This window comes from Hemicordylus capensis, chromosome 2 (assembly GCF_027244095.1).
Source record: "Hemicordylus capensis ecotype Gifberg chromosome 2, rHemCap1.1.pri, whole genome shotgun sequence".
Taxonomy (NCBI): Eukaryota; Metazoa; Chordata; class Lepidosauria; order Squamata; family Cordylidae; genus Hemicordylus; species Hemicordylus capensis.
In genome coordinates this window covers 251891526-251909450 of record NC_069658.1, presented here as the reverse complement: position 1 = coordinate 251909450, position 17925 = coordinate 251891526, and the positions used below count along the sequence as shown (strand labels likewise).

The window sequence follows — 17925 nt, the reverse complement described above, 5'->3', positions numbered from 1 at the left end:
GTTGCCATTCTTAAGCCATTGCCAGGTCTTGGTGATGTCTGATTTTCCACTTATATTGTGCAAATATTGACCATGCAGGGGCTTATTTCTCAATTTTTCTGCTCGGTTCTTGACTTGTTCTTTCTTGTAGGCCTGTTTTGTTTCATTGGTGTTGAATAGTTTCGCGTTCTTGACCATTTGAAGTGCATCTTCTTCACTGTCCCTTATATATTCTTCAAGGCCTCTTTTCTCCTCCTCTACTGATTGATGGACTTGCAGCATTCCTCTTCCACCTGAGCTGCAAGGGAGGTAGAGTCTATCTACATCACTGCGGGGGTGCAGAGCATGATTGATGGTCATTATTTTCCTGGTCTTACGATCTAGCGTCTCTAGCTCTGCCTGGGTCCAGTCTATTATTCCTGCAGTGTATCTAATAACAGGTATAGCCAAGGTGTTTATGGCTTGTATGATGTTCCCGCCATTGAGTTTGGAATTGAGGATTTTTCTGACTCTCCTGATGTATTCACTTCCCATTTTTCTTTTAACTTCAGTGTGTGCGATGTTATCAGCCTGGAGAATGCCCAAGTATTTGTAAGGTTCTTTCTCTTCCAGGTTCTTGATGTTGCTTCCATTGGGCAGTTCTATTCCTTCTGTTTTTGTTATTTTCCCTCTGTTCATTATTAATGCAGCACACTTGTCTAGTCCAAACTCCATTGCTATATCGCTACTGAATATACGGACAGTGTTTAGCAGTGATTCGATTTCTGACTGGGACTTTCCATACAACTTCAGATCGTCCATGCAGAGCAGATGGTTGATTTGACTGGATGTTTTAGATGTTTGGTATCCGAGGCCTGTTTTGTTTAGTATTTGTGAAAGTGGGGTCATGGCGATTACAAACAATAGAGGGGATAGTGAGTCCCCTTGGAAAATGCCTCTTCTAATGCTAACCTGTCCAAGTGCCTTGCCATTGATTGTTAACTGTGTACTCCACATGCTCATTGCTTTTTAAATAAATATCTGAATGTTTTTGCTGACACCAGTTGTTTCTAAACATTTAGTATCCATGTGTTAGGCAATGAATCGAAGGCTTTCTTGTAGTCAATCCATGCAACACTTAGATTTGTTTTTCTTCTCTTGCAGTTTTCTAAAATCATTTTGTCAATCAGCAGCTGGTCTTTTGTGCCTCTGGTGTTTGGGCAATTTCCTTTCTGTTCAACTGGAAGCTGTTTGTTAATTAACAAGTGTTGCATCACTTCATCTCCTATTATTTCAGTTAATAATTTGAACATGGTTGGCAGGCAGGTTATCGGTCTATAATTACTTGGAACTGCACCTTTTGCTGGGTCTTTCATCATGAGATGAGTTTTCCCAGTTGTTAGCCATTGTTCAATATCACCGCCTTTCATAATGTGATTGAACTGTTTTGATAGTTGTTTATGAAGGCTTGTTAGGTGTTTAAGCCAGAAGCCATGCAGTTCAACGTCGCCTGGCGCAGTCCAATTTTTAATTTTCTTTGCTCTTTCACTTATTAATTCTGGTGTTATTAGATCTTGCATTTGTTGGTTACATTTTTTGACCTCTTTCATCCAGCCTGCTTTTTTATTATAATCTATTGGATTGTCCCATAATTTCCGCCAGAAATGCACTGTTTCTTCTTTATTTGGTGTTTCTAGGTTGTTCTCTGTGTAAATCACCCTGAGCCATTTTTGGAAGGGCGGTATAGAAATTGAATAATAATTATTATTATTGTTATTATTATTATTATTAGATACAATAAAAATAATAAGCAATTTCATAACAGTTGTTGTCTGGGTGACTCACAATATACCCAGTGAATACCTCAGGGAGTATTTTCCATCATGCTCATGGAAATAACTTTTCCAGTTTGCGGTGCTCCTTAAAGTTGAGCTAACTGGAATGAGAGAATCACCACTGAAATGCATGTTGAGCTAGGACTTCCGCATGTGCACATATACAAGATTGTGCAAGGGGTTGTGTAAGAGAATGTAGAGGAAATCGCAACATGCTGCACAAGCAGAAGAACCAACCCAATACAGAATGTATTTGTGCAGTGATGGTGGCACTTACACTTACACATGTGCAACAGGATATTTACACCAGTGCAACCCAATATTTCCAGATGGCGGTTGCCAACATCCAACTGCCAAAATAAGGGACACGTGATGTGAGGAGGGGTCAGTGGGGGTAATTGAAAGCCTGAGTAAGAATGCTGTACATGTTTTAACCACTGACTAGTTATAACTGAGATGGCTTCTCCTCTGCTGGTTGATATAACCATTGTTAGCTGAAATGTGTCTGACATTATTGTATTTTCTAGAAAGAGAAGCATTTTTAGCCAATAATGATAGATTTCACACATGAGCAGTAGTTATCGCCTGCATGATTTTCATGATCCCGATACCTGGAGAATGACTGTTAGCCGATCAGGGATGGCTGTTAATGTTGATGTTTTGAATAGTGTCCCCCCAATACAGGGAGGTTGGCAACCCTACTGGTGAGCAGAGTTCCCGCTAGTTTTTTTCATGTGTGTACGAAACGTGTTTTGTTCTGGGAGGCAATATCAAGGCAGTGTGCACACTCGTGCATTCAGAGTGGAGCCTTTCTGAGTGGGATCTAAAATTAACTGAGCAACATTAAAAAACGTGTGTGTGTACACATGTGTGCATGCCTCAGAGGGAACACTGCTGGTGACCCCGCCTTTCTCCACCATGGCCAGCAATTCTTGCTCTGCAAGCTTGCTCAGCACTCTGCTCTGTCAGTGGATTAGGCTAACCTGTCGCCCTCCCTGTCCCCGCTGTCCCTAAACAGCTTGCTCGTGTGCGTCTTGGGCCCAGCTCTGAGCAGGAAGACTCTCTCCCACTTTTGCATGTGCTCTAAAGGATTCCTCCCTGAGTCTGCAACTGTCTTCTACCAAACAGCTGTTTGGGCTTGCTCATCCTCAGCTCGAGTCTTGGACAGGCAGCAACAGCAGCGAGCAGTGGTGACGAGGATGGAAATCAAGGTCTGTGCCCCCTACCCCCCGACAGGCACCAGGAAGTGCGCAGCAGTGCCCTTTCCATGGCAGCCATGGAAAATACGGGACAAATGGTTTGTAAAATGAGCGGCGGCAGGAGGGAAGCGGCAGGGTGGGGCGAGTAGGGAAGGAGCTCCTTACCTGCGTTTTAAGGAAACCACTTCCCTCCCGATCGTGCTGGTTTGGCACTTCCAAAAGGAGGCGCCGAACCAGCTGGTGCGCATCCCTACTGGCTCCATTCCTGGGTTGCTTCCCAGCAACAGTGACACTTACAAGAATGGCTTGTTTTTCTGTTTCTGCATCTGCTTTATATTCCAGGATTTTCTCTCGCTCCTTCCTCAGAATCTCTAGTCTTCCATGGATCTGATCCTGAAGAAAGAGAAGCATTCCAGTTTAGTTTCAAATTACAGATTTAATATTTATAGTAATTCAAAACCATCACTGACAGGTCAATAGATACAGATAAACTGAACGATATGGCTGCTTCCCCTCTTTTCTTCTATTTGGGGTGGGGCAGAGGTTGCTCATAAGAACATAAGGAAATCCCTGCTGGAGCAGGATCAGAAGTGGCACACCCCTGACTAAACAGGTGCACTCGGGAAGCCCACAAGCAGGGAAGAGAGGAGAAGCGCCCCTCCCTTGGTGCTACCTAGAACCTGGTGCTTAGCCAGGGGTGTGCCACTTCTGAGCCTGAAGAAAGTAGTAGATATAGCTTCTTTCAAGCCTGCAAGCCACTGATGGCCACTAACTTCCAGGAACTCCCCCTTAAAACTACCTAGATTGTTAAACATCATCACATCTGGCAGCAGCACATTCCATAATTAAACTACTGGCCAGGGGCATAACTACTATTAGGCACGGGGAAGCAGCTGCCTGGGGGCCCCCATGCCTCGAGGGGCCCCCCAGAGGCAAGTCACATGACTATATATTGTGAAATGTGTCTGTGTGTATCAGCAAGGGGCCCATTTTAAAATTTTGTCTCTGGGCCCACTCCTGCCTTGTTACGCCCCTGCTACTTGCATTGTATAAAGAAGTACTTCCTTTTGTCTGTCTCCTGAACCTCACAGCATTCAGCTTCATTGGAATCAACCATCAACCCTGTCCTGGCAGCACCTCTCAAAATATGCACTGCTTATGACTCACTCCATGAAACGGGAGCCCCCCCCCCCCTTACCTTGTACTCCTGGGCAGCCTCCTCCAGGGGAACCACATCATGGGCTCGGTGCTCCTTGGATCTGTTGCACACCACGCAGATGGGGGCTTCCTCCTCCTTGCAAAAGAGCTTCAGGGGCTCCTTGTGCCTCTCGCAGACTCTCCCCGCTCCGGCTTCCTGCTTCGTCTGCACACTCAGCTCTTTGGCTACTTCGATCACACTGGCCAGCTGCCTGTTTGGCTTCAGGTTTGTAGACTGAACTCTCTCTCTGCACTGAGGACAGGCGGCTTTTCTTGGGGACTCCCCCCAGCACTTGACGATGCAGGCTTTGCAGAAATTATGCCCACAGTCCAGAGTCACTGGATCGGTGAAGAAGTCCAGGCAAACGGAGCAAGTCGCTTCCTCCTCAAACCTCTTCCTGGCGCTGAGAGCCGCCATAACTCAGCTTCCTCACCGCCAGCAGGCTGAGTGAGTTTCGTTTTCCTCTCTGTCATGCCCCTCCCCTCCAGGCAGCTCTGCCTCTTAGCTGCAGCCCTAGGGTGAGTGGGGCTGGGCTTGCCTCTTCCCTAAAGGAGGCCGGTTTCAGTGGCAGATTTTCATCATAGAAAAGGCGGGTATATCGGGGCTGCCTGTCACTTTCCTCAGGACCAGAGAGGCAGCCCCTCACTCGGATCACACAAAGCCCAGGGACAGAGGCAGTGGAGGACTTTAGGAGGAAGAGCCGCTCATGGATTCAGTTAAGTGGCAGAACAACAGCCTGAGAGTCCTAATCTGTGCCCTGCTCTAAGCCTAAAGGTGGATTCCATTTGGGGAATGGGAATTTGTCCCCTGCACTGGCCCAGAAGTAGGTCCTGTTCTGCTTTCTTGGGCTCAGCCGTGGTACTGAAAATGGATTTTGTGACTGTGCCTTGCTTCTCATTGATCTGGTATGCCTGGCAATACATGGAAGCAGGACAAGATCTTCCTTAATTTGATTAGCAGCTGGCCCTGAAAAAGGGGATATTTGGCCCTTTCTGCCCTGCAGCTTTTCTCAGCCTGCAGTCTAAATCCATCCCTGTTCCCTACCCCAAACCCCTTCACCCAGCAGCTACGCTACAGGATCAGTCCAGGCACCACTGGGGCAGGGGCGTAGCAAGGTTGGAGTGGGCCCAGAGACAAGATTTTAAGATGGGGCCCCCGCTGATACACACACACAAACGCATTTCACAATATATAGTGTACTCACACTCACATCCCCATTATGAATACGGTGAATACTTAATTCACATTGAATTGAGTTTCTTTTACTCTCTGCTCCTGCCGATCTCCAAGAGACGCAACATAATTCATAGGGGGTGCAACACGGGTGGGCGGGGAGTCATGTGGTGTGCCTGTGGGGGGCCCCTTGAGGCAGTGGGGCCCCAAGATGACTGCCTCCCCTTGCCTAATGGTAGTTACGCCCCTGCACAGGGGTCTGAGGGGCAGGGGCTGAGCCACCATTGGGCGAACACGTTCAAAGAACCCGGGGTGCCACCAATCAGGGGCCGCTAGTGCAGCCCCAGACACCCCCCACCCCGCATCTGGAATCAGACATGGGAGGCATTATTTCGGTCCCCGTTTGGAGCCGAAATTGTCCTGAGCTGCGTTGGCAGCGTGGCCAGAGTGACTCTCCCTGCCTTAAAGGCCGGGAGATCCACTCCTGTTCTTGCTGCGGGGACAATAGATCTTTCTCCCAAATGGGGCCAAGTGGCCCCATTTAGGAGAGAGATCAGCCCGCGCTGCATTGGCACGTGGCCCCGTTTGAGAGGGAGACCACGTTCCCCCGCATCTGACATCAAGCATGGGGATGGGGCCACAGCAGCCGCACATGGGCCGCCGCCAGCCTCCCTATGCTACTGCTGGGGGGTCTTTGTACCCCATCACCCTCCTCCCTGCAATGTCCCGAGGTAGGAGAGGAGAGCTGGTCTTGTGGTAGCAAGCATGACTTCTCCCCTTTGCTAAGCAGGGTCTGCCTTGGTTGCATATGAATGGGAGACTTGATGTGTGAGCACTGCAAGATCTTCCCCTCAGGGGATGAAGCCGCTCTTGGAAGAGCAGAAGGTTTCAAGTTCCCTCCCTGGCTTCCCTAAGATAGGGCTGAGAGAGATTCCTGCCTGCAACCTTGGAGAAGCCGCTGCCAGTCTGTGAAGACAATACTGAGCTAGATAGACCAATGGTCTGACTCAGTATATGGCAGGTTCCTATGTGGACTCCATGCACCCATTCCTCCTTGTCCTCCTCCCATCTGACCCTCCCTGACTCTCCTGCCCTTGGAGCGCTCCTCAAGCCAGTCCCCATCAACTCCCCGTAACTAGAGAAGATGTGGGTGGCAGCAACAGCTCCCCCACTGCCTTCCTCCTCCCACTAATCCCCCTCCCCCGCCCATTCCCTGCTATGGGCAAAGGCAGCAGGGGACCTGGAGTGGCAGGAAGTACCGGCTCCTCCAATCACTTCCTTCTGCATCCAGCCCCACCCTGCACCTTTTCAGTAAGCAGGGAGCGGGATGGGCGAGCAGGGGGTGGAGGAGCAGCAGCAGCAGCAGCAGCAGCAGAAAGGGCACACCGCACCAGGGATGTGCATGGAGCCGGGCAGGAGTGGCTCGAGGGGGTGGGGGTGCCACTTAAAGGGTGGGGGAGCATGCACTTACCCCTTCCCCCGCTTTCCCTCCGCCGGTGCTAGTTTTCCATAATAGTCTTCGAGGCGGCAGTGTAACTCACTGCTGCCCCTTCCCCCTCTTTGGCCGGAAGTACCGCGTGCACTTCGCATGCGTGAGCCCATCTAACGTGTGCGTGGACACGTGTGACCTGCGCACGCACACCTGGTACTTCCAGCCGAAGAGGGGGAAGGGGTGGCAGGGAAGTACACTGCTGCCCAAAGGCTTTTATAGAAAATGAGTTCTAGCAGGGGGAAAGCGGGGGGGGGGAAGCAGGGGGAGGGGTAAGTGCACCCTCCCCCACCCTTAAAGCGGCACCCCCCCAGCTTTGAACTTCAAATCCCACCCCCACCCCCCGGGGTTTAAACCTGTTTGGAGGTCTGTGTGGTGCATAGAATGTTGCAGTTGGACTGGTGAGGCCTGGGTTGGAATCCCTGCTTGGCCATGAATCTCCCCAGAGGACCTTGGGTAAGGCACTGCCTCTTGGCCTTTTTACCTCACTAGACTGTTATGAGGATAAAATCAAAACACCCCAAGAGTACGGAATTAAGGTCTTCTTGATTTCAGTAGAACTTCTGTTGTGTAATTTAGTCAGGAAATGAGCCATTGCTTGGATATTTTGGCCTGGGACTAGGGCATCTGAGTGGTCATTGGGGCTGCCAAGGCCAGGCACCAAAAGGGGGAGGCCCAGGTGGCTTCCCCCCATCCAAGAACTGGCTAGGCCCAGACATGTTTAGTTTCGAAGTCTGTCAGTCACCGACCTTCAGTTCATTCCCTAGGCCCAGTTTAGACACACTCAAGAAAGAATACAGGTGGTTCTCATTGGACTGGCCAGTTTGGGTAGTCCCAGTAGTTTGGTCACAGTCTTACAAAAGAGGAAGCAAAGAGAAAAGGAATGCCCATTTGGGGCCAATATGCATCTCTCCCCCAGGCATCTGGTGGGCCACTGTGTGAAACAGGATGTTGGACTAGATAGGCCTTGGGCCTGATCCAGCAGGGCTGTTCTTATGTAATGGGGCCACTTGTAATTCCCATTATTCCCTATGACAAGAAAAAATAAAACCACTTCAAACTAAAGAATTCCTAAAGAAATTATCCTTTGCCCAATTCCTTTGGGGGTTGGATGGTAGTTGGCACCCACTGGGCACTACCACACAACCCACTCTGGTGCCCCCATGACCCCTTAAAAGTTTCCCGAATCAATTCAACTTTAAATTGAAGTAGAATCAAATCTACCCTGATTCAAAGGGAAAAGATTTGAGGTCGAATCAAATTGGGCCTGATTCAAGGGGGAAAGATTTGAAGTTGAATCAAATCTGGCTGATCCAATCTTGAATCGAATCGCAAAAACTGATTCGTTCACATCGCAGCCATCCCCTAGGAACCTGCCGTTTCTGCTGCTGCCTCTTATCTGAAGAAGCTCACTTGCTGACTGTTCACACTTCTCTTCCATCTCCTATATAACGTTATCAAGAGAAAAGAACTCCTCAGAGAGTTTTCTCATATGTTCATCCCTTCTTCTTGCAATCTCCATCTCCACTTCTTCTATCTGGGTCAACAGGAATGTGTCTTGCCCTTCCAGAAACTGGTGGAGTTGTCTGAATTCAACCACTCTCTTTTGCCTCTCTGCTACAATTTGATTCTACAGATGAGGAGAGGAAAAAAGCAGGCCAATGTGTTTGAAATATGGAGTGTTTGCAGAGTCAAGATGTGGGTGATGACCATTCCTATAGAATCGTCATTGTACTTTTGACAGTCCAGGATATTAATAACAAACAGTAATCAAGTAAAGAGCTTTGAAAAGAGTTCCAAGGGCCTGCCTTTAAAATGGCCTTTCAAGAAAAGGAGAACAGGGGCTCCCCATAATGGACAGTCTGAAAAGAAGGCCTGCCTCATGGCTTTTGATGAAGCTTTCGCTGTTTTGTCTTCTGTTTTTCCACTTATTGAGTCTAATACTTCTTTCGTTCATAAAGAAACAGGTTACAAACAGGTTTTGGCTTTCCTTTTCTTCATTGGTATAACATGCCAGAATCTTCTCTCTCACCTTCCTCAAAAGCTTCAGAAAGTTCCAGAACTGATCCTGAAGATAAAATAAAAGCTCCAGTTTGGTGCTCTTTCAGGATTTCAGGTTTGTTGTCTCCCCACCTCCTGCTTTATCTTTGGATGTTGTTTTCTGCTGTCTTGTAGTTTTGGAGTGTTTTATTGTGACATAATGATTCTACTTATATACAATTCCATTAACAAAAAACCTTTCAGTTTAACACATTATATAAAGGGCTTTCCATATTCACTCAAGCTCCAAGAGATTGAAGCCTACAGGCCACTCCCTTAATAGACATGTTATTTGGGTAATGTGGATATGGCCTGGTATCCTATCTCTGTGGTTCGTTCCAACTTCACCACTATCTTGGAGCTGGATGGCTTTCAGGGGCAAAGTGGTTGACCTATGTCCCACATGTGTCTGTTCACTGTAATTATCCTGCACTGAGCAGAGGCTTGGACTAATCCAGAGGTTCCCAACCTGTGGTACTCCAGATGTTGCTGAACTACAACTCCCATAATCCCTAGCCACAATAAATTGTAACTGGGGATGATGGCGCCAAGCGAACCCCATGCCCAAAGCACCCCACTGCTCCGAACCCTCCCACACCCAGCCAGCTGGGAGAGTGAAGCACACCCTTCTCCTTTCCAGCCAGTGTTTCACTGAAATGCTCAAGGCTTTTCCCCCTGCAGGGGCATAGCCACCATTGTGCAAATGGTTTCAATGAACCCGGGCCGCCAATGGTAGGGGCCGGTGAAGCCCCCAGCAGGGCGGGGCTCAGGGTCCGGAAGAGCCCTGAACGAACCCCCCACGCCTACACCTGGGCTACTAAGAGCCCCCCCATGCAAGCTCTTGCCCATCCTTTTCAGGCAGTGTTTGCTGCCTGAAAGCATCTATTCCCCTTTCTCTTCCTCCAGAGAAAGGGAGAATAGATGCTTTCAGGCAGCAAGCGCTGCCTGAAATGACAGGAAAGGGCTCACACGGGCTCTTCAGAGCTCTAGGCCATGCCCCCTTTGCGCATAATGTCACATGAAAAGGGGTGTGGCCTTGAGCTCCGAAGAGCTCTAGGCCATGCCCCCTTTGCGCATGACACCACATGGAAAGGGGGTGTGGCCTTGAGCTCCGAAGAGCCCGAGTGAGCCCTTCCCTGTCATTTCAGGCAGTGCTGAACGGAGGGAGAGAAAGGGGAATAGATGCTTTCTCGCTCCTGGGCAGGGAGGGAATTTCTCTCGGGGCTCCAGCATGCCCCATGCAAGTGACATCACATGCATAGGATTTTGTCAGAGGGGCTGCCGCTCGGCTGGCTCCGTGCCTGCCACCCAACCTCGTTCTTAGCCAGGCAGAGAGGGGGGAAATCGAGCCAGCCAGCATTTCAGTGAAATGCTGGCTGTGAAGGATCCCCAGTGGCCACTCCCCCGAGTCCTCAGCAGAAGCAGGGGGCATGGTCTGTGTCAGGATGGGGCTATTCAGCCGCATTGCATAGCCTCCCCACCCCAGTCAGCAGTTCGCTGCAATTCAACGAAGTGATGACTGAGGAGGAGTAACTTTGCAATTACTCTCTATCTTACCTTTAACATGGGGCCACTACAGTACTATGGCTTATAATTTGTACTGATTTTATATTTATTGTACGTCACCTTGACTGCACTAAGTAAAGTGGAAAGGCAGAACAAAAAGATAGTAAATAAATATGAAAGGTGTAAATGAAAAACAGAGACATGCAACTTTAAACGTATTTCTGATTCCTGGGCACCCCAGCCTGCTGATCATGGAAGCTGGTGCAATCACACTTACAGCGTTTGCCTCTTCAGATGACTATCCTAAGCATGCAGAGTGTGGACAGGAGGATGAGTGACGTGCTCATAGCCAATAGGAAAATAGGCCAATAGGAAAAAGGGAGCAACAGGGTGGGTGTTTTCTGCCAGGGATATAGTTGCACTGCGGGAAGCTGGTCCTGGGCTTCTGGTGCTGTGCATGGGCACAGCAGTACGGATTTGTCTCTGTTGTCAGCAGCAGGATTGCTGAGTATGGCACTGGGGGAGAAAGAGAGGAGAAACATGAGTAGCAGTGTGAGGCTCAATTGAGCTAGCATCCTTGTGTGTGTGTCTGAGGTGGGAAGAGCCAAGCAGCTCAGCTGTTCTTCCCGGTGGGCGGGGCCTCTGCTAGTAAGGGGAGAGCAGGAAGGCTGCTGCTGCTGCTTAACCTTTCAAAGCTGGGCGCACCAGGCTGTCAATGCAGGCAGCCAACATTAACTCTTTCCCCTCATGCTCTTCAGTTTTTCCATTGTGCACTGTCCATTTTGTTGGAAGAGCCCTCCCCAAGCACCTGGCATGATTGTCCCATTGGCAGTTTAGTAGGTGTTTTATTCATTAGGCACTTTATTCATTTATTCATCCAGCCCTTGACCTGGATCTGGGCAGAATGCAGGGTGTGCGTCCACATATCAGTCAAATTTACCCAGAAGTCCCTGCAAACTATCGGGAAGCACTTCACACACAATTTGGGGGTTTTACTGCACATTAAAGTGTAGCCCGATTTATATCTGGGGTTTAAAAGTCACTTTTTTGCATCAAGTTTTTGGGACAACATCAAGTTCTCAGTAAAGCCTCACAGAAAACCTGCAGTAAAGCCTGCTGTTTGGGAAAGCAGCTCCTGCCATCCGCTCCTGAAGAGACCACCAGTGGCCTGAGACAAGAAAACTGTTATTCCCCACCCATCCCCGTGTGTGTGTGTGTGTGAGTGTGTGTGTGTATAGTATTTAAACTTTAAACCACCTTGGGTCACTTGTCAGAAAGGCAGTACCATATTTACCCACATTTAAGACCAGTTCACACACACACACACACACACACACACACACACCGTGTTCTTCCCTGTTAAATCGGGGGGGGGGTGGTGTTTCCTTCAATTTGGCGTCTTCTTTCTTTTGGGTAAATATAGGTATAACCTGTGTTTAATATCTATTTTTAAAGCCATCATCTTACATTCAGAGTTGCCTTCTATTTGGGTAAATACAGTCTATAAATTACACCAACACACCAAATCTTCAGCTTCCTCTGTACCTTAGGAGGACAGGTGTCTGTTGGAGAAAGGACCTTTTCTGTGGGGCTCCCTCTATCTAGAATTTCCTCTCTTGAGAGGCTCCCCTGGAAGTTATTCGCACTTGGCTTCAGGCTTTGGGGTAAATGTTGAGCAAAGCCACTTCGAAGTACATTTGCGGCATTGAGGGAAGCAGCCCCTCCCTCTCTGCTCTCGGGTTTCATTTTCGCAAGTACACATGGCAGAAGTCAGTATTTTCCTTCTAGCCAATGGTGGTGGGCGGAGGGGGGGAGCTCCCTGCAGAGATAGATCTGCATTTGTGAAGAGAGGGTGCCTCTTATCATGCTAATGATTCTACATCAGTGCCTCTCCCTGTTTGCTCCAGCATTTTCAGAAATAGCAGCTTAAAACCAGCATTTTAAAAACCCGGACATACATCGAGATCAGTTAGAATTTGCATCACAAAACCCGATTTGTGTGTGTAGTGGGTCCAAGGATCTCGACGAGAGTTCGGGGTAAGTTTGGTTTATGTGTGAATGCACACATTCTCCCGAAGGAGATTCAGGGCAGAAGCCCTGTGCGTAAAATCTCCTGGTGTCTTTATTGTTGTTATTTAGGTATCAGGTTATGTTTGCCCTATTCCGTCAAGCTATTAACAATGTTTTTCTTGGTTTTATTCTGCTGCTTTTGTTATGTATGATTAACTTTATTTGCACTTTAAGTACGGTTTGTTTTGGTTCGCTTGTGATTTTTGACTTTGATATTGTTAAGCCAAAATTGGATCAAGTTGGCTAAAACTTGCTATAATTATGAAATTGTCATGCCTTGTACCTTGACATTGCTAACCTGTTGGAATTGCCATGCTTTGTGCTGACTTAGTATGTTAATTATTAGTTTCTAGTTAATTATTAGTTTCTATGTCTATGAAGATTATAGCTTGTAATGAGAGATAAGAAAATGTATTTTGGAATCAGAAGTATGGGGCCTGACTGCTGAGAAAGACACGGGACGTGTGCCAAGGCTGAGGATCTTCCTGATAACAGGATTCTTGCTAAGTGACTTGTCATCAGTTTTGACCAAGGAAGCCCAGATGATGATTGAGTGGGTGAGAGTAAATTGTGGAGACCCAGAAGGACCGGACCCATTTCTGGAACTGGATGGAGACAACCAATCAAGATAAAGAAGGGATGGACTCAGGACCCATAGAAGAGAGAACTTCTATGCCACATAAGCAATACTACCCATCAGAGAAAGGATAAAAGGCTGAGGCAAGTTAGCCACAACACCCCAGCTACAACATTGCAAGTCCAGAATGTTGGTCACCCAGCTGTAGGGATGTGCATGGAACCGGTTCGGAGGCCCTTTATGGGCCTCTGATCTGGTTCAACTGACTAGTGGTTCTGTCAGTTTGAAGGTGGCGGGGTTGTCTTTAAGGGCCCTCCCTCAACTTTCCCCCCCACCGACGCTAGATTTTCAGAAGGTCCGTCAGGACGGCAGTCTGCCTCCCTGCCACCCCATTGTCCCTTTGACTGGAAGTACCCGGTGCTCCTGCATTAGGCTCGTGCTCGTCAGGGGTGTTCGCATGATGTTTTCAGTGTGTGTGTGTGCGCGCACTCCCAATGCGTGCAGGCACATCGGGTACTTCCAGTCAAGGGGGCAATGGGGTGGCAAGGAGGCATGCTGCTGCCCCGACAGACCTTCTGAAAACACAGCGCCAGTGGGGGGAAAGTGGAGGGAGGGATAAATGCACCCTCCCTCACCCTTAAAGACACCCCCCCACCTTCGAACTTCCCTGCACCAGTTCCATGTACGTACATCCCTACCCAGCTGCAGTCACACCTTGGCAAGGAAATGTGCCTACTGGCTTGGAATTTGGCCAACTCTCAGCCCAGTATGTGTAGGTATATAATGACAAAGAGGTCAAGTTTCTAGATATGCTGAATGACTGTGCTCTAGAACAGTTAGTCATGGAACAAACCAGAGAGAAGGCGACCTTGGACTTAATCCTGAGTGGTACCCAGGATCTGGTGTGTGATGTGTCATCGACCTTTTAGGGAACAGTGACCATAGTGTGATCAAATTCAGCATACATGCAGGGAGAGAATCAGCAAGGAAGTCTAACACAGACATTTTGAATTTCAGAAGAGGAAGCTTCTCTAAAATGAGGAGTATGGTGAAAAGAAAACTGAAAGGGAAAATCAGGAAAGTAACTTCACTGCAGAATGCATGGCATTTACTCAAAACCACAATACTAGAAGCCCAGTTAGTTTGTATACCCAAAAGGAGGAAAGGTACCACTAAGTCCAGGAGGATGCCAGCATGGCTAACAAGTAAAGTCAAGGAAGCCATAAAGGGGAAGAAGACTTCCTTCCGAAATTGGAAGGCCTGTCCAAATGAAGAGAACAGAAAGGAATACAAACTCTGGCAAAAGATATGCAAGGTGACAGTAAGGGAGGCGAAAAGAGAGTCTGAGGAACATTTAGCCAGAAGTATCAAGGGGAATAACAAAAACTTCTTTAAATACATCAGATGTAAGAAATCTGCCAGGAAGGAGGTTGGCCGAGGAAATGAAAGGGATTATTAAGGATGATATGGAGGTTGCAGAGAAGCTAAATAAGTTCTTTGCGTCTGTCTTCATGGCAGAGGATACTGAGCATATATCTGTTCCTGAACCAGGCTTTTTGAGGATGGAGGAACTAAGTCAGATAGAAGTGACAAGAGATGATGTTCTAAACTGTCTGGAAAAATTAAAAACCAACAAATTGCCAGGACCAGCTGGCATCCATCCAATAGTCCTCAAAGAAACTCAAATGTGAAATTGCCAACTTCTTTGCAAAAATATAACATATTTATATATATATAACTTACGGCTCTGTACCGGAGGACTGGAAAGTAGCAAACGTAGCACCAATTTTCAAAAAGGGATCCAGGGGCAATCTGAGAAATTACAGGCCAGTTAGCCTAACGTCAGTTCCAGGCAAATTGATGGAAAGCATCCTCAAGGATAAAATTGTAAACCACATAGAAGAACAGGCCCTGCTGGGAGAGAACCAGCATGGCTTCTGCAAAGGTACATCTTGCCTCATGAACCTTTTGGAGTCCTTTGAGAGTATCAACAAGTGTGTGGACATTCCAAAAAGTGTTCGATAAAGGGATCTTGGGGTTGTGGTGGACAGCTCGTTGAAAGTGTCGACTCAATGTGGGGCAGCTGTAAAAAAGGCCAATTCCATGCTAGGGATCATTAGGAAGGCGACTGAAAATAAAACTGCTAATATTATAATACGCTTATACAAAACTATGGTGCGGCCACACCTGGAGTACTGCGTACAATTCTGGTCACCACATCTAAAGGAGGACATTGTAGAACCACATCTAAAGGAGGACATTGTAGAACTGGAAAAGGTTCAGAAGAGAGCAACGAAGATGATCAGGGGCCTAGAGAATTTTTCTCTCTCACACATAACACTAGAACCAGAAGTCATTCCATGAAATTGATTGCATACCAAGATATTTAGGTCCAACAAAAGGAAGTACTTTTTCACACAACACATAATCAACTTGTGGAATTCTCTGCCACGTGGTGACAGCCAACAACCTGGATGGCTTTAAGAGGGGTTTGGATAACTTCATGGAGGAGAGGTCTATCAACAGCTACTAGTATGAGGGCTATAGGCCACCTCCAGCCTCAGAGGCAGGATGCTTCTGAGTACCAGTTGCAGGGAAGTAACAGCAGGAGAGAGGACATGCCCTCAACTCCTGCCTGTATGCTTACAGCGGCGTCTGGCGGGCCACTGTGTGAAACAGGATGCTGGACTAGATGCGCCTTGGGCCTGATTGAGCAGGGCTGTTCTTATGGATCTGGCCGGGGTTCACTGGATGCTGATGCCCCCATATACAAAAATAACTTTGCTTACTTTTGAATGCCCAGTGATTCCTTTTATGCTGTAAAGAATGAAATGTTACCTAAGCACATTATATATACATAGATAGATAGATAGATAGATAGATAGATAGATAGATAGATAGAGATTGATTTGGGACATGGAAAGTAAGACATTCCTCCTTGATTCCCATTTATTTATGGTTTTCATTGCAATATGAAGGATTATCCATCTAGTCTGAAGAATCTGTGTGACATTAATCTCCTCTTCACAGCTTCTCAGAACCTTGATGGTTTAGTTCCTCTGGTTTAAGTGATCAGAAGGAGCAGCTTCCAGTTCAGACTAAGAGTTAAGACCCAGTGCTGGCTGTACCCCTGAGGCTGATAGCCTCTGCATAAACTTAGAAAAATCATCTCTGACATCATCTATCTTCTTCCCCACAATCTCAATTTTCCCATAAACTGAAATTACAGTTTCTGCAGTGGGAAGTGTATTCTTATATACATATTTAGCCAGGAATTCAGAATTAGTTTGACTCCTCTGCTGTTTGTGTGTAAGTGTTCTGTCTCCCAGCAGTCTCCTTGTAACACTGTCCACCTCCAACTGAATCAACAGGCTCCACAAAGGTGGATTTTGTTTCTAATAAAGCATAACAATTCTTTACTGCCAAGGAATCCAGAGTCTCTCGGATTAAGAGGCTGTCAATTCTCTGTTGCTTTGGTGCTTTGTTTATAAATGTCGTGATCAGCCACCCCTCCCCCTAAAGAGTTAACAGGGAGTGAACCCTTATCTTGACTGACACACAGGTGAACTCCAGGGCAGCCAATCAGTAGACCAGGTGGGTGGGACCTAGAGAGTGGTTGCTGTGCTGGGGGTGGATAGGGCCAGTTACTCTCCCCCTGCTAAATAAAGAGAATCACCACGTTAAAAGGTGCCTCTTTGCCAAGTTAGCAGGGGCAAATAAGACTTTATTATTTATTGAGTTTATATACCACTTAGTATAAAATCCAGGCCAGATACACACTCACTCACTCACCCTAAGCTGCCTCACAGGATTGTTGTCAGGATAAATGGGGGAGGGGATCACAAGATGGCAAGGAGGTTTTTCAAGGAGCCCTGACCTCCTTGTAGGAAAGGTAGAATATAAAATGTCATCAATAGTAAGATACCCACATACTGTATGTATATTTAGAATTGTCTTTATGTTTTGTGGGTCTAAACCAGGACTGCTCAACTTCAGCCCTCCTGCAGATGATGGTCTACAATTTCCATAATGCCTGCCTATTGGCCACTCCAGCTGGGGATTATGGGAGTTGTAGTTCAAAAACAACTGTGGGGGCCTAAGTTGAGCAGGCTTGGTCTAAACACTGCATCTGTTCATTAATAGCATTTGGCAATTGTGGGAGAGGGGTAGTCAAGGATTGACTGCCATGACTGCTCGACCATGGAGGCTCTGAATATGTTAGGAGCAATAGTGGGGAGAAGCCTCTTGCCTTCCTGCCCCAATCTGCAAGCTTCTAGAGGTATCTGATTGGCAGCCTGTTGTTGAAAAGAGGATGCTAGCTTACATCAACATATGAAGTCTGACCCTTCATCCATCTAGCATTTGTCTATCTAGCTGTGCATTTTCTATATTGTCTGCAGAAATGAATTTGTAAAAATAAAGTAACTAGAATGTTGGGGGTTTTTTTTCTTTGTTTGCAAAAGAAATAACTGTCATAACATGTTCAGGAACACCTTTTCCTCACTTCAAAATACTTTACTTATATGCAAACTGTTCATATAACACTTAGAAGAGCAGTTAAACTTCTCCTTGCTTGAAGAAGTCTGTGCTTCAGTTAGGCCCCTGCTAACTGAGCAAAGAGGTGCCTTTTAAAGTGGTGACTCTCTTATGTTTAGCAGGGGGAAAGCAACTGGCTGTCAGAGAATCTAACACCAGAGAATCCACATGTGTTGGTTTCTTTGATGTCACATAGATTCTACATAGGGATTCATTATGTAGAATCTATGTGACATCAAATAATCTAATCCTCATTATTCCCTATGGGAGAAATAATAAAACTTTGACCAATTGTTTTGAGGCTGGGTGGTAGTTGGCACCCATGGGAGCCTCAGGTCAATCAG

The 17925-nt window shown here is 47.1% G+C and overlaps 1 protein-coding gene across 1 annotated transcript in view; it reads right to left on the bottom strand.

Moving 5' to 3' along the window:
* The window catches only part of LOC128343941 (zinc finger protein RFP-like), a 60691-nt gene that overhangs the window by 24559 nt on the left and 18207 nt on the right, over window positions 1–17925 (bottom strand). The window contains exons 8-9 of the mRNA XM_053293377.1: window positions 4191–4609; window positions 3290–3385 (exon numbers count right to left, since the gene is read on the bottom strand). Of these exons, the coding sequence (XP_053149352.1) occupies window positions 3290–3385; window positions 4191–4609 (515 nt within the window). The remainder of the gene's footprint in view (window positions 1–3289; window positions 3386–4190; window positions 4610–17925) is intronic.